The sequence below is a fragment of the Osmia bicornis genome, chromosome 8 (assembly GCF_907164935.1).
Source record: "Osmia bicornis bicornis chromosome 8, iOsmBic2.1, whole genome shotgun sequence".
Taxonomy (NCBI): domain Eukaryota; kingdom Metazoa; phylum Arthropoda; class Insecta; order Hymenoptera; family Megachilidae; genus Osmia; species Osmia bicornis.
In genome coordinates this window covers 7,936,589-7,950,799 of record NC_060223.1, presented here as the reverse complement: position 1 = coordinate 7,950,799, position 14,211 = coordinate 7,936,589, and the positions used below count along the sequence as shown (strand labels likewise).

At 42.5% G+C, this 14,211-nt stretch overlaps 1 protein-coding gene across 1 annotated transcript in view; it reads right to left on the bottom strand.

Moving 5' to 3' along the window:
• Positions 1 to 14,211, bottom strand: part of LOC114878090 (Fanconi anemia group J protein homolog) — a 45,721-nt gene that overhangs the window by 2,232 nt on the left and 29,278 nt on the right. The window contains exons 4-9 of the mRNA XM_029191495.2: positions 8,950 to 8,988; positions 1,126 to 1,237; positions 943 to 1,044; positions 780 to 873; positions 481 to 705; positions 171 to 404 (exon numbers count right to left, since the gene is read on the bottom strand). Of these exons, the coding sequence (XP_029047328.1) occupies positions 171 to 404; positions 481 to 705; positions 780 to 873; positions 943 to 1,044; positions 1,126 to 1,237; positions 8,950 to 8,988 (806 nt within the window). The remainder of the gene's footprint in view (positions 1 to 170; positions 405 to 480; positions 706 to 779; positions 874 to 942; positions 1,045 to 1,125; positions 1,238 to 8,949; positions 8,989 to 14,211) is intronic.

The window sequence follows — 14,211 nt, the reverse complement described above, 5'->3', positions numbered from 1 at the left end:
AAAGTTAGTATTGTCTCAGCGATATGCTGCTTTCTAAATTTGGCAACATTCAAAAGCTTAACCCGTGCCATTTCTATCATTAATAAAAATTTATATCTCCGCTTCATAAATGCTTATCCAAATTATACTGTAATATCATTGTTGAGATATAAATTATATAAATAACCTACGACTGAGTTAAGAGTGATGCTCTTCATAAATGTCACTAATTTTGTAATATACTGTTGCAATCTATTATAGACTGAAAAGTCCATTTCTGGTTGTTTCGAAAGTGCTTTGCATTCGAATGCGGCGGCCATCATGTGATCATCGCGAAAATCTACACTGGCTACGTCCCTACATATGTCCTCCATGTTGTGAGCTTCATCGAGGATGATCACTTCGTTCTGCAGGTCTAATTGCATCTATAAGAAAATTTAAACCATCCTCACGATTCCATAATAATAAAAGACAAAGAATCATTTTAAGAAGATGACTTACGCTTTCGCGGATATCGGGATCGATTATGTAATTGTAGGGGCAGAAGATAATATCCGCGTGCTTCATTAAATCTCTGGCGGTAAAATAAGGACAAACTTCTCTTTCTTTACCTATCTCCACTAATTCTTCGATATCCCATATAGGGCCTAAACCGCAAGCACTCAAAACATTGAAGTTCGAAAGCTCATCCTTCTTTTTCTCCGTATAAAATGGACATCCTTTGTGCTAAATAAAAGTTTTCTTTGTCAGTCTCTTAGCTGAATACAATTAACAAATTCTGTCCGATTAATGAAAGAAACCTTGACAGGATCTAGTAGGTCCTTGCAGAGTTCCGTTTTATTTCTCGTCGAATCCTGGATACAAGTATGTTCCCGACTGCTGAGAATTGTCATTCTAGAAGCAATTATTAAATGATTCCTTGATCTTCGTGTATATTTAACGGATGGTTAAAAAATTTCTTACTTTTTGTGTTGATAACTTGTTGTTCGCAGTTCTCTTATAACTTGCTCGATTTGCTTATGGGTTCGAGTGCCATAATATATTTTAGGAATTTTCGAAGGTTTTCTAAAAATTGTATTGATTTCTTTTATTAAATAAAAAACAAAAAAATTATTTTAATATTTAAGTAACAGAATGAAGTCTCACTTAATCGCGTCATGACATAAGTCTTCCAAACCCATTTCATCCATACAACTTGTACTCCCACCCATTTTATGCAAATCATTATATCCTTCATTACATACTGATTTAGCATCGCCTGTAATGAAAGTTTTCATTTTTAAACGAATTCAGAATTTCTATATTTTAAAAGACCGCCAAGGGGAAAAAACATGTGGCACCATCTAGTACCGAGTGCTAAAAATCAGGTTTCTCATTTCGTCGATAGGTAGCGTAAAAAATACGTCCATTTATAGTTCTCCTCATTAACATGAGACGGCGCTAAAAAGCACCACCTTCAAAATCGAAAAAGAATCAACCCCCAAGGGTGTCAATAATTAAGATCATAGTTATAATCGCTATTAAAAACCACAAACGTAATTCAAATTAATAATTAAGACCTATTCATTTAAAAGTAGAACATAAATATCAAGAATCTTTTTCAGTCAACATCTGCTCTATATAGCATCCCCTTTTGTAATTTAAAAATTACTCACAAAATCGTCTTTAAACCCCGTTTTTTAGTCCACTTTTCGCAATCAGAAATCCTACAGTTAGTTTCTTCTCAACCCCAGCCTATAAACCCCTGTCTCGCGTATAAAAAGGATGAAATAAAATAAAAGATAGGTCAAATAAGAAATGGAAAAAAAAAGATAGTATTAGATCGTAGGAAAAAAAAGAAGGATCAGAAGGAGAGAAGGAAGGGTGGCGTGTATTTCGCATGATCCTCGACGCGAGCGATTTCTAAGGGGTCCGCTCGAGACCGACTGAAAAGGATTACGCTTATTTAGGGAGTTCTTCGCCGTTGAAAGGATCTGCCCCGGGGAAAAGAGACGGAGAATGTACCCTTACCTACCCTCTGTCCCTCCTGGACGGGCTATTAATGCCGTGAAACTCGGAGCGAGGACGAGCGAGAGGAATGTCAAAACACCGGGATCGGGATCGGTGGCAGGTGAAAGGGCAGAGAGAATCCATTGAGCGGGATCAATAGGGGTGGGTTTTATCCACCCTCTGGCCGGATGTCGACAAAAGCGAGCCAGCTACTCGAAGGAAGGCAGATGAGAGGGGTGAAGGAGTCATAGAAGAAGGGCCGGGGGGAGGGATGGAAGGCCGGTTTAATCCTTTCGTGCGATTTACCAAGTCAGAAAAATAGAAATGATGGTAAATGACGATGAAAGAAGATGGCATGAAATGGATGTTTATTCGTAAGCGGATTTCGACGATCGAGCCGATTCCGCGCGGAAACAACCCTCGAGGAGGAGAAAAAAAGACGCCACTCGAAGAAGAAGATGATGCTACCGATGAATTCGTTCGTGAATCGTACAACAGAGGTGAATAATGTCTCTCCCGATGCCTTTATGCAGCCTTTTTTTCCCTTTCTATTCAACGTTATACGATTCTTTTTTTTTTTCATTTCTACGTCGGATTCAGAGTTGGATGAATTTCTTAACCCTTTCATATCGCGCTATTTGTTTTCGCGCGATAAATAAGAAGAACGATTACGTCGAGATAATTAAACATGAAATTATTTATTGAATTTTATTCCGAAAGACGATCGACCGAACAGAGGTGACCAACTTTCCGTTCTCCGTACATCAGACACGAGGGATGATGGCGAGGTTGAACCTGGAGGGTGGTGTTGATCGTCGATAGAGGAGGCACGGTCGCGGCTGGTTGATTGTCGAAAGGGGGTGAGAAGAGAGAGGCTAAGACAGGAAAAGCGGGACGGGGCCAATCAGAACGGGGACTTTGAGGGTGTCGTTGCCAGGCAACGAAACACACCCCAACACCCGAGGGGAGAAAACCCCAAGGGGGTATCATCCAACGATACAGTCGACGCCGAAAGTTATCGCACCCTCGAGAGACGCCCCCTTTAACGTCGCCATCGAATTACCGACTAGGTCCTACGGACACTTGCGGGTTCTTGGTTCCTCAGGGATGAACGGATAACAATGGAAACCACAAACGAAGAATATACACAATTTCATTTTCCTTTTAACTATGTCGCTCGTTGATTAATTAATTTTCAATTTGTGTATGCATCAAATTATTCATCAAAAATTTCATCAATTTTTCATAAGTTTCAATCGATCAATTAAACCAAACAAGAAAATCGAGAATGGAAATAAATTTGAAGAATATTAACAACGTGAAATCGAGGTCAAGACACGTTTATCAAGAATCTTCGAATGAATCGGCCACTGTGGCTGCTTTCTTATCAGCAAACAATTCTGCTGGAAGAAGGAAAAACAGGAAATCGAGCAGAACAATACGTTATCGTGTCTGGCGGCGTATTTCGTTTCCATTCATCCTGGAGAGCATGAATGAATCGTTTCACGTCGATCACTCTTTCCGTATCACCCGTTTCACCCTTTCACCCCCACCACTACAAATCGCGAATAAATAAACAGTTGATTCGCGAGTATAAAGCGAATGATTCTTGGATTCTTTTCAATCAGAGAAAAATACGATCTTAATTGCTGGCTAATTAATAAAGGTCGTCTTAGTTTCGCGATTATTCGAAGAGAGTAGGATCAAATACGAAACGGGGTGTTTCAAAACGATGGTTAATTAATAGAAATTCTAATTTACAATCGACGAGAAATGACACGTTATATCGCACACGCGATGATAATTACAATTAGCGCGAAGTTGTACGAGCAGCATCAAAGTAACGTCACTTCGGTCTTCCTTTTGTCCTAGCGTTAGAAGGCTGAAAGTTTCTCCGAGAATTAGAGATTATTAACAGGGGAGGGCCTGGGGTATTGATACGGCTTTTGTCTCCGGCGACCACAAAGTTTCGCGAAGCACCGCAATCAAACCAATTAGCGACGATTTGCTAAATCAAGCCGCAGCCACGAATTAATTGGTCCTCGACTTTCTTTCCCCCGTTTCTCGACTGTCGTCGACAACAAATACTCTAAGTCCTTTCGATGAGCACCGAGGAGAAGTAGGAGGAGATCCATTCTCGTCTGTTCGCCTCGATTTCCTCTTTCTCCCTCTGGCTCATCGACGAGTCGCGTTAAGAACACCGGAAGACACTGCGAACCGAGATCCCAATTATTGGTCTCCGCCCAAATAATTTTCAGGAACGATTGTTTTCTTTTCCTCGTACACAGAACCCTCCGAAATATCACTAAATTAAAGAAGAAAATAATTTGTGAAATTTTCCATTTTCCATAACGATTCATTTCGGTGATAGCACGGATTCATTAATTCATTTCATTTTCATTTCATTCGTACCGAAACATAATCAACTCGAAAACGTTCCGGCTTTGATATTCCTGACGCGTGTCTGCGCCAGACGAATCATTAAAAAAAAAAAAGAGAGAAAGAAATCTCGCGAATTAATTAGCAGCTGTCCCCGTTCGAACGCAGCATCGCAGAAATTTCGCATTGAAATTGCCAGGTTTTCGCGATCCACCCGCTGCGCGAACGAATCGCTGCGACACAATGCCGGGGCCGGTGCTCGACATATGGACGATGCACAGTAAAGTGCAGCGAAACAATCATTTAAATTCGCGTAATCCCTTTGTTGACGATCGCGACGAGCATGATCGCAGAATTTCTAATCCTCAGCCCGGGTACAATGGCTGCGACCGATCGATTTTCATTTGTCGTTGGTCAGAACAAAGTGAAGGGACGCGAGGGGGGCTCGGATCGTATTTCGAAAATTGAAGACGACCCGTGATCCAAGAGAAAGAGAAACAATAAGAATGTCAACAACGAGGAAAGAAGAGGATTGGACAGCTCGAGAGAGTCGATAAGGCCTGATGTTTGCTGAGAAATTGTTTGAGGAAACAATGCATTTCTATATGCTACGTGTTCTCCTAGAAATCGTCTATCTATTATTATTTTTCTTTTATCGTAGCTTCGATAATCTACACTCGACCGTTGAATTCAATTTTACGAACGAACCCTTCACGAACGTCCGCGCCGAGGGCAGCCCCGAGGGGTGCTTTTCCTTCCGGCCACAAAAGCAACGCAAAATCGTTACATTCCTGGACAAAAGCGAATACCATCCCCCGGCGACGTAACAGTCCGCGAACGAAGAAGACCGGGGGCGAAAGAGGTGGCCAAACAAAGGGGGTTGCTTGCGATCGAGGCACTCTCAAGGTCCAAAGAAAGATGGTAAAGAGTCGGAGAGAGGAGAACACTCGTCGCATCCAGGGTAGCATCCCCTATGTGAAACGTTATTAGCACGAGCTTGGACTCGCACATCCACCCAGTGACCTCGTCGCTGTGTTGGTTGCTCTGACTACACAGGGGTGGGTGGGTGGAGAAAGGAAGAGGAACGCGCGAAGAGGGTCGAGAGAATGAAAAAAAAAAAGAAGAAGAAGGAAGGGTGGATGGGTGGAGAGTGATACGTGGAAGAAGCTGTTGTCGAGAAAGTGGAAGGGGTTGCAGCAGTTTCTACTCGAGAGCACTATTTCTGACTACCAGAGGGAGAAATAAAAGGGCCAGAACGAGGACTGGAAGAACTGTTGTGTAAAGGGGTGTTGGATGTGTTATTCTTAGGAAGAAAATGTCAGCGTAAGAAGAATCGAGTTAAAAATGCATCGAAGAAACGTGAAGAAGAATTTCCAAGCTGGGAAAGAAAAATATAGGAACATTTCTAATCGAGAATACTCGAGGATAAAGCAAATACAGCAGGAAAAAAGTATCCTATCCGAACGGATATCGTCTACCACTCCGTTATCCGGAAAGTGAAGAAATAGGTCGAGAAACGGGTAAATAAATAGAAAAAAGAAAAGCATAAAAGAAAGCAGGGAAAAGCGTCAAATTAAAAAGCTGGAGAATTCCAGGTGGCTGATAACGGGCAAAGGAACGCGGTACCGTCGAAATACTTTCAGCCGATATTACTCTTCTTTTTCTTCCCCGGGAGGAAAACGCGAAAATTAGGGGAAGAAAGTTCGACGTCGATGTCGTAGGAAAAGCAGAGGAAAGAGAAGAAAAACTAAAAGTATACGGAAGAGAACGGAATGGATGGGATCGAGGTAAAGAGGAAGCGGAGTGCAAGGAACAAAACGCGTTGCAAGAATCCAAAGAATCGTCGTGGAGACGGAAAAATCGTGGATGAGTAAGGGAGGGATGGTCGAGGCAGTTCGAGGAGCAAAGAGACATGCCGAGAAACGAAGAGGGAAGTGTGTACCGAGGGACAGGAACCGGTGTTTGGTCGACGGGGGTTGGGCGAGGAGGGTTTCGGTCGTCATGGCGACAAGCAACCCCCGGGACCCACGGAGCTCGTCGCCGGGGTTGGTCGAAAAGGGTGGCCCAGGGCGTCTGTCAGGGAGGTTAGGCTGGCCGTATAGCCCGAATGTCACTCGACACAAGGGGGACACAAGGATGTCCTGGACGCGAAGGGGACAGAGCGTCGGTCGAGCTACGGGAGCGAGTAAGAGGATTGGGTGCGAAGGGGATGGCGGTGTCGGGGAGGGTGGAAATGGAGAGAGAGACTCGAGAGAGCGGAGGAGAGGGTGCAGGCAGGCCAAGATGGCCGACGACGCGACACCCACCATGTCAATAACACCCTTCTTCGACGCAAAACCGAGCCAACCTCCCTTGCTGCACCCCGTACCACCCTCGCCCCTCATTCCAACTGCTTTCCTTCCGCGACCTTTCGTCAGCCAACCTGGTCTATACAGGGTGACTCGCGCAATCGGAACGAACTGTATTTTTAATATGGTTAACAATAAAAAAAAAGTTTAATTCAGACTGAACACTGTTTGATTTCTTTTTATGGGGATGCTAAGAAAATGAGGTATACTTTTGTCCTGTTATTAGTTATCAAGACACCCAAAAACATATTTTACTAGAAAAATAAAAAAAATATGAAAATATTCACGATTCGTGTGTTAAGCAACACGAATATAAGAATGAAGAACGAAGAGGATTGTTGCACCATAATTATCCAATGACATTTACTGATATATTAAATTAATTTTTACACTAATAATTCAAAAGTAAAACAATTGGTATCTGAAATTATTTTTGCAATGACACATTGTATCCAAAAGTACAGAGTTCCACTAATGAGAAAAGTGCAGTTGCATTCTTCTGATGCACCGATGCACCAAAGTGCATAAGCTTCATGCTACTTAAATTCATCCTACGACATGTTAAAGACACATTTCGTTCCATTTTCATGGCTCACCCTGTATATTCAGCACGATGATGCGCTCTCTCGCCGCGATTTTCCCCGGCTTCTTGCCTCCGCTCGCGGTAATTAACGCGACGATCCCCTGCCACGACGAAGAGAGAAAGGGGCGAAGAGAGCGAGTAAGAGAAAGAGGGGAAGCACTCGCGGAGGCCATTGCTGGCGAGGGCGTAATTCCGTTAAGTGTCTTCGTAAACTTCGTTAGCTGCATTTCCCGACATTACTCACCCCACTGCATTTCCACGCACCCCGTGCGGAGCCACACGGACTTGACGCTCCGCTTGCGTGCGTTCGATGCGCTCGCTGGTGCACGCTTCACACGCTCAGAGTGTGAATTTTCTTTTTTCCTACCACGCAACAACTTGGATAGATATTACGAAAAGTTTAGGGCGTTTGAATGATTATTTTCTGACGGTAAAGATCGAATGCACTCTGCAGTTGACATTTTTAGGTCTGAGACGATTTCATGACATAAAAATATCGCAGAAAAGCACTTGTGCCATGTCAATTAAAGCTTAAGATTTGACGAAAATGATTACGTAAAGAGTTTATAAATATTCTTAACAACAAATGGCTGATTTTTAAGTTTCTGATTGATACGTCATAAGTACCATTTTGTATTTCATTTTGCCATAAAATCATATCAAATTTTCGGTGTTTCGAGATCCGTAATTGAACAGCAATCAGAAACAATTATTTTAAATATATCGTGTACAGAGATTGGATCGAATGATGAATTGTTTTTAACAAGTTTAAAGTTCCGTGGTATGAAACAATACACAAAACCATTCGCATCCCCTAAACCCCCTTAGGATGTTCGATTTGCAATTCGCGTGATAATTAATGATTATCATCTGCTGTCATTAAAATGACACTACAATTGAATTCGAAACATTAATATGCGTTACATATTATCAGCGGAATTAATAATCGCGTAGCGTATTCATTACAAGTTCCCGGGGCTATTATCATCAACCCTCGCTTAACATTCTAATTTAACAATAAAATCATTCGACCCAGCCCGGTTCTGGGGAATTTTCAACAGCGTCATTATCATCGATCCGAATGAAATGACGAACCTAAAACAATAAACTAGAGAACGACGAGTATATTTTCCATTGAAATTATTATTCGCGTTAAAGTTTCTCGATCGAATATTCACGAATATTCATGTGAAAACTATTTTCGAGAGAATAAGGGAAAATTTTCCAGAATAAGTTAAATCGATCCTTCCTTTCGAAAGAATCGATGCGAGTTTTTCTTTCAAAACGGACACGCGTTTCTGCATGGAAAAGCAGATGTTACAACAAAATCGACCGTCTTTATTAAATATAATAACCATCCAGGGTTTTCATGCCTGAACGACTCGTAATGTGTTACGTAATATTCGCTGTTCTACTATCGGTCCAGCACAATGGAGGCAAAAGGCTGGAAGTTCCGAACGATGCTTCGTATCCGCTCGAAACGAAGCGTTCTCGAGCGAATATTTTCGTCCTGTCTCGTGAGCGGATATAATTAACGTTCGCCAACCATATTCTTCTCGATAAACTGTATTGTTAACCATCAATTGCGTTCTTACATTGAAACGAATATTTTCGCCTACCATTATGATTTATAATTAAAATTAAAATTAACGAACGATGATTACGACTTACCCCCGCCCATTTTTGTGCCGTTTTCCTTCTCGATTTGAGCTGAAACAGATAAAAATGAAACACGTTAGAGAGAAAGTTATAAAAAAAAATTCTCTACATTTGCTATTTTATTTTCTTCCAATGAGCAATGTTCGAGATCGAGAAATTCAATATTTAAAATATTCATTGTTGCGGTGTCTTTATTAAGGGGACAAAAGTTAGGCAGCAACCTAATATTTTTCTCGTCAGCGGAGCCGACAGGATTATGGGCCTCTCAGGGGGCTAATAACTGGTCCCGGCTGGGTCAGCACGCATCTGATACGGGAAACGGGGGCCCTTCCCTTTTATACAATGTGCGCATTAAACACTAATCGCAATGCGCGCCAGCACGATCGCTCGCGTATTGTACTTAGCGCATGGGATCATCAAAGGATGCCGACCGGTCGGGGAAAAGCTTTGCACAAAGTATGCTAGCCGACCTCGTGAGACTTCTTCTTCGTCGGCTAGCACAGAAGAAGAAGAGTTTCTATCGATGCGATTTCACCCTCCCAGTTCCACCCCTTTCTTTGTAAGCTTTGTACGTTTTCAAATCGCACAGATTAATTTCCGTTTCGTTGTTCCTTGGCAAAATGAATTATTTTTTCATTTATTTATTCTATTTGGAAATAGCGTGCGTTATGAGAATTAAGAATTTTGCTATCCATTTCATGTGAAATTTCAACTTTTAATTACTCTAACATGGTCATAGTATAAAAAAAAACTACATTCTGGTGGTTCTATGTAGAATTTTTTTATACTTCGGAAAAATTTGCGTACAAATTTTAACTTCGATATTGAATTAAATAAAGGATATTCTATTATTCGTTTTGGAAGCAGATGGTTCGTTGTTGAATAAAATTCGAGTATCACGCGTTAGTAGAAACTTCATTAATATTTCACTATTAAATGATGGAACAATTAAGCATCGGAACGTATCATAAAGAAGTCATTTTACAATTCAAACTTCACTCGATTAATATGGATCATTGATAAACGTTCCACCGACCGTCGCGTTCGAGGCTTCAGTAATTTTCCCATGAATTTGTAATTGGAGTCGAGTGTCAATCAGTTTTGATAAATTTGTTGGAATTAATTGCGTGGAATTACACTCGATATTGAATCGTGTCAGCAAGAAAACACGTGTTGCTAGCGAACGTTGATTTAATTAAAAACTCGACGTTCTTTAATAAAATTTTACAAAACAATTAAACGCATCGTGCAATTAGAGGCACGATTTTTCATATTTTCAATTCGGACTTCCTGCTATTTGATTAAAACTGTTTTATAACACATTTCAGTGTTGACTGCACTATTCGAGGGTTGATTTAAAAAGCCCTACAAAAGACTAAAAAAATAAACAGTGATGGATGCAGTAAATCGATTTCTTTAACAAAACTGATGGCAAAGAGAAAGATATCGAAGCAAATATAGAGTTCGATTAGCACGGCTCTGTATCGGCCATTTTCCACGATCGAGCCAACCCCTGACGCCGCAGGAACGTCCCTGCAATTTCCTCCATCGTTTCGGAAGGGGTTGCGAGTCTTCTGGAAGAAGGGGTCGCCGTACAGGGCTAGTCCATGAGGCGAGGAGGGTCGGTGGCACGGAATTTCAAGCCCGTGGGGACGGCCAGCGAGATATCCGAGGATATTATCCCTCGGGAAGCCGTGTAATGAAACCGTTCCGGCACCCCCGTGCTATTATCCCCTCGGCAATATAAGCCGGGGTGAGCCGGACAAGGATATAGGTGGCTGATACGTGGCGCACAGCTGCACCCCGCCACGCCCTCTTTTATATTTCATCCCTTAGCAAAAACACCGACAGAGAGAGAGAGAGAGAGAGAGAGAGAGGAGGAAGTGGAGGAGGGTGATAAGGGGGTTCAGGTTAGGGAGAGATAAGCAGAGAAGCAAGATAAGCCGCGTCAGCGAAACGCGACGTCATCGTCATTAACGAATCTGAATAATTGTCTGAGCCCTCCGAGAATCGAGCAACCGTTCGCCATCTCGTAACCCTTTACCGCTTAAGGGTGGACTAGACGCGACAATAGGGTGAGAGGATCGAATCGAGACACTTGTTCGGTCGAGATTAATTTCTTGCTGCATCCTTTTTCTTCCAGTCTTCCCCTTTTTCGTGATTTTTAACGCTGGGGGTTGTTAACTTTATTTTGAAGATATCCTTGTAACAAAATTAAGAGTAATTTTTAAGAAATTAAGTTCACAACCCTTAATCGGTTAAGGGTGTAAAGAATATCAACTCGAGACACTTGTTTCTTTGATAATTTTAGGGGATGGTTAACTGTATTTTAAGGCTACCCTTTAAACCGAGTTTCAGTTTTCGAGAAACGAAGTTATATACTCTGAAATGGATCGTTTTATTCGGTTAATTCGACAAATCGTCCACGCAACACGGTTTCATTTTCCACCAAACGCTGTCGGAGACAAACATTTAATTACCGTTAACAAAACAAACACACCGGCGACCAGGAAAATCAGCAGAGAGAAAATGTTTGCTCGGTGAATTATTTTTCGCCGCGAAAGCTTAATTTCACGAAGGTCAAGGGAGACGAAAAAGCAACGTAATTGTTAGCCCCCGTCCTTATTCCTCAGCTTCTCCCCGAAATAAACGAGGGTGAAAAAGCGGAAAATCCACCGCGTTGTATATTTCGTTATCGTTTGTACTTTAATAAACGAACGTAACAGGAGTACGTAACAATGTATGAAATTAATTATTTCCTGCTGCATTAGACGTCGACTTTAAAAATCAGCTTCAACAAATTTTTTTTTTACATTTTTCCCTAAAGCCTCCATGGTATTTTCGAAAAATCACGTATTCGCAAGGGAAATCGAATTTCACGAATCGATCGGCAGTGGACGAACAAAGGGTAGGATGCGGGCGAAGTTTCGAAGCGTTGAGAGAAATAGCGGAGGAGTACGATGGAGTAAGAGAAAAATAAAACGAAGAAGGAGAAGGATATATTCCGGGCGGCACGTGCACGCGGTTAAAAAGGTTCGCCGCAGAAGAGAAGTTTCGTTTCGACGTGCCGACGCTGGTTTATAAAAGCGGAACCGGCTGTCGTGATACGGATCTGACCAATCATAAAAGCCGCATAATGGCCACTTATTCATCCATCCACGGCCGTGGAACGAACAAAGGCGGAAATTAGTCAGCTTCGGTATGCTTATTAATTGACTGACATTTCCGTCATATTATTGTACAATGAATCGAAAGCGTACCGTAGAGCCCTCGAAACCCCCGCGGCCACCCTCCCTCCAAGCCCTCCGCCGTAGCCTTGCTCGTTCCATTGCTTTTGGTCGTCCTCGTTTCACGGGGGTTGCCATCGTTCCGAGGATCGTTTCGAACGTTGTTCACCATCGATGCTGAAACGATTGATATTTCTTTTCATTTCATTTATTTGTTTATTATTTTCAATACCATTCCGAACGGCACCGATGACGGTAACTCAAAACTACCCCCCGATGATTCGAATTATTTTATTGGAAAAAGTCTACGTATTGTGCGATCGTTTTCGAAAGAGATAAAAGGAAGCATCGACGCTTCGCGAGTGAGTCACGAAGAGGGATGAGAAAGAAGAAGAAGAGAATGCAGAAAAAAAAGTAGAACGAGCGCATGTCTCAAGGGTGCTTGGTGCGATTCCATCGCGAAGGACTCATCCTCGACGCAGCCTGAATACTATGGGCATTCAGAGCCCTTTTTTCCACGATAATTACACGCGAAGCCACTAATTACGGCTTTGCATGGTGCATCCACCGGTAGGAGGAAATGGAAGAAAGAAGGAGGCGGAGAAGGGTGGTGTTGAGCGAACGGTGCCTCGACGGGGGTGAATATCGCGTACCATCAACGACTCGATGGCTGGAGATCGTCGAAAGACGGAAAATGGGACGGAAATTAAAACGTTCGCTCACGGATTCCTTCGATTTTCTCGAAATGAATCGCTCTTTTCCTCTGACGATTCAATTTTTTTTTCCTTTTCTTTTAGAAACAATTGAAATACAAAAATACCGCTGTAGAATCTTAATATAAAATTAAATTTTTATCAAGCTATAAGTCTCAAATATTAATTATTTCATTAAAGACCACTGTCTTTACCTAACCATCATCGGAAAAAAAAGAAATACCATGATCGCGCAGCTTCGTGGATGCACAAGAATCTGAAGAAGGGGATGAAAAGAAGCATCCCCCAGCGATACGTTCATTCCGATTCCCGTAATTAGAATATTAATCGCGAGGATCCTCGATCCTCAGCCTCCTTCGTCCCTTCAATTATGCATTCCCTTTCGATCACCCCTGTTTGCAACCTCGAGGGGTTGCAAGGCACAACTTCCATCTATTTTGTTTCCCTCGCGAACGCGTGCTTCCGTCGAATGATGTCGCGAAAGGGGTTGAAAACTACTGTGAAGATCAGCGACGCTTTAAACGTTTTCATTTCACGACCACCTACTTTCCTCCTTTTTCCTCGTACGCGGTTGTGTGGCGAAAGAAGAGGGAGAAAGAGAGACGAAGGAAAAAAGATGGAAAGGAAAGAAGGGTCGCTATGGCGTCCATGGACCCGTAGCTGATTGGACGATGGCAAGGGTACGCATTTTTAGCCTCCCTTCGGATCTGCCCTCATTGTCATTTTAATTTCAATCCCCTCGGGGCCAACGCAGCTTGGAGCGAATCAGGGGCGAGAGAGGAGGGGGCGCGGAGAACCAGCAGGACGCACGCACCCTTCGCAAAGATTGCCTCGACTACTTGGTTACAACGGGAACACGTTTTCGGACTCGACTAACGGGTGTCTCGATAGAAATTTTGAAAATTTCACAAATTATATTCAACTACCCCGGGGGTAGTCTTCGAGAGGGAAGAAATTTGCGAAAAGATTGATATTTTGTTGAAATAAAGAAAAATAACGCTGAAGTTTCTTAGAATATTCGAAGTAACCTAAGTAAAATAGTAGAATACGTACTTTTCAAAAGACTTCTGTACAAAGAATCGCTCTTATATCCAAGAAGAACGAAATGAAAAAAAGAAGAAGCGAAGTTTAAGAGCGCACCCTGTTCGCTAGTGGAGATAGTATCGAGAGACATCAGTCGGGGACCCAGTTCCAGGGGTGACTCGAGGGGGGAGGGGCGAGAAAAAAAAGTCTGTCCAGAGGCTGTGGTCGCGTCGTTCTTGGCCGAAATTAAACGAGCCGCGGTTCATCCCTCAGCCGGAGCAGCTTTTATTCGATTCGCGATGCGACAGCCG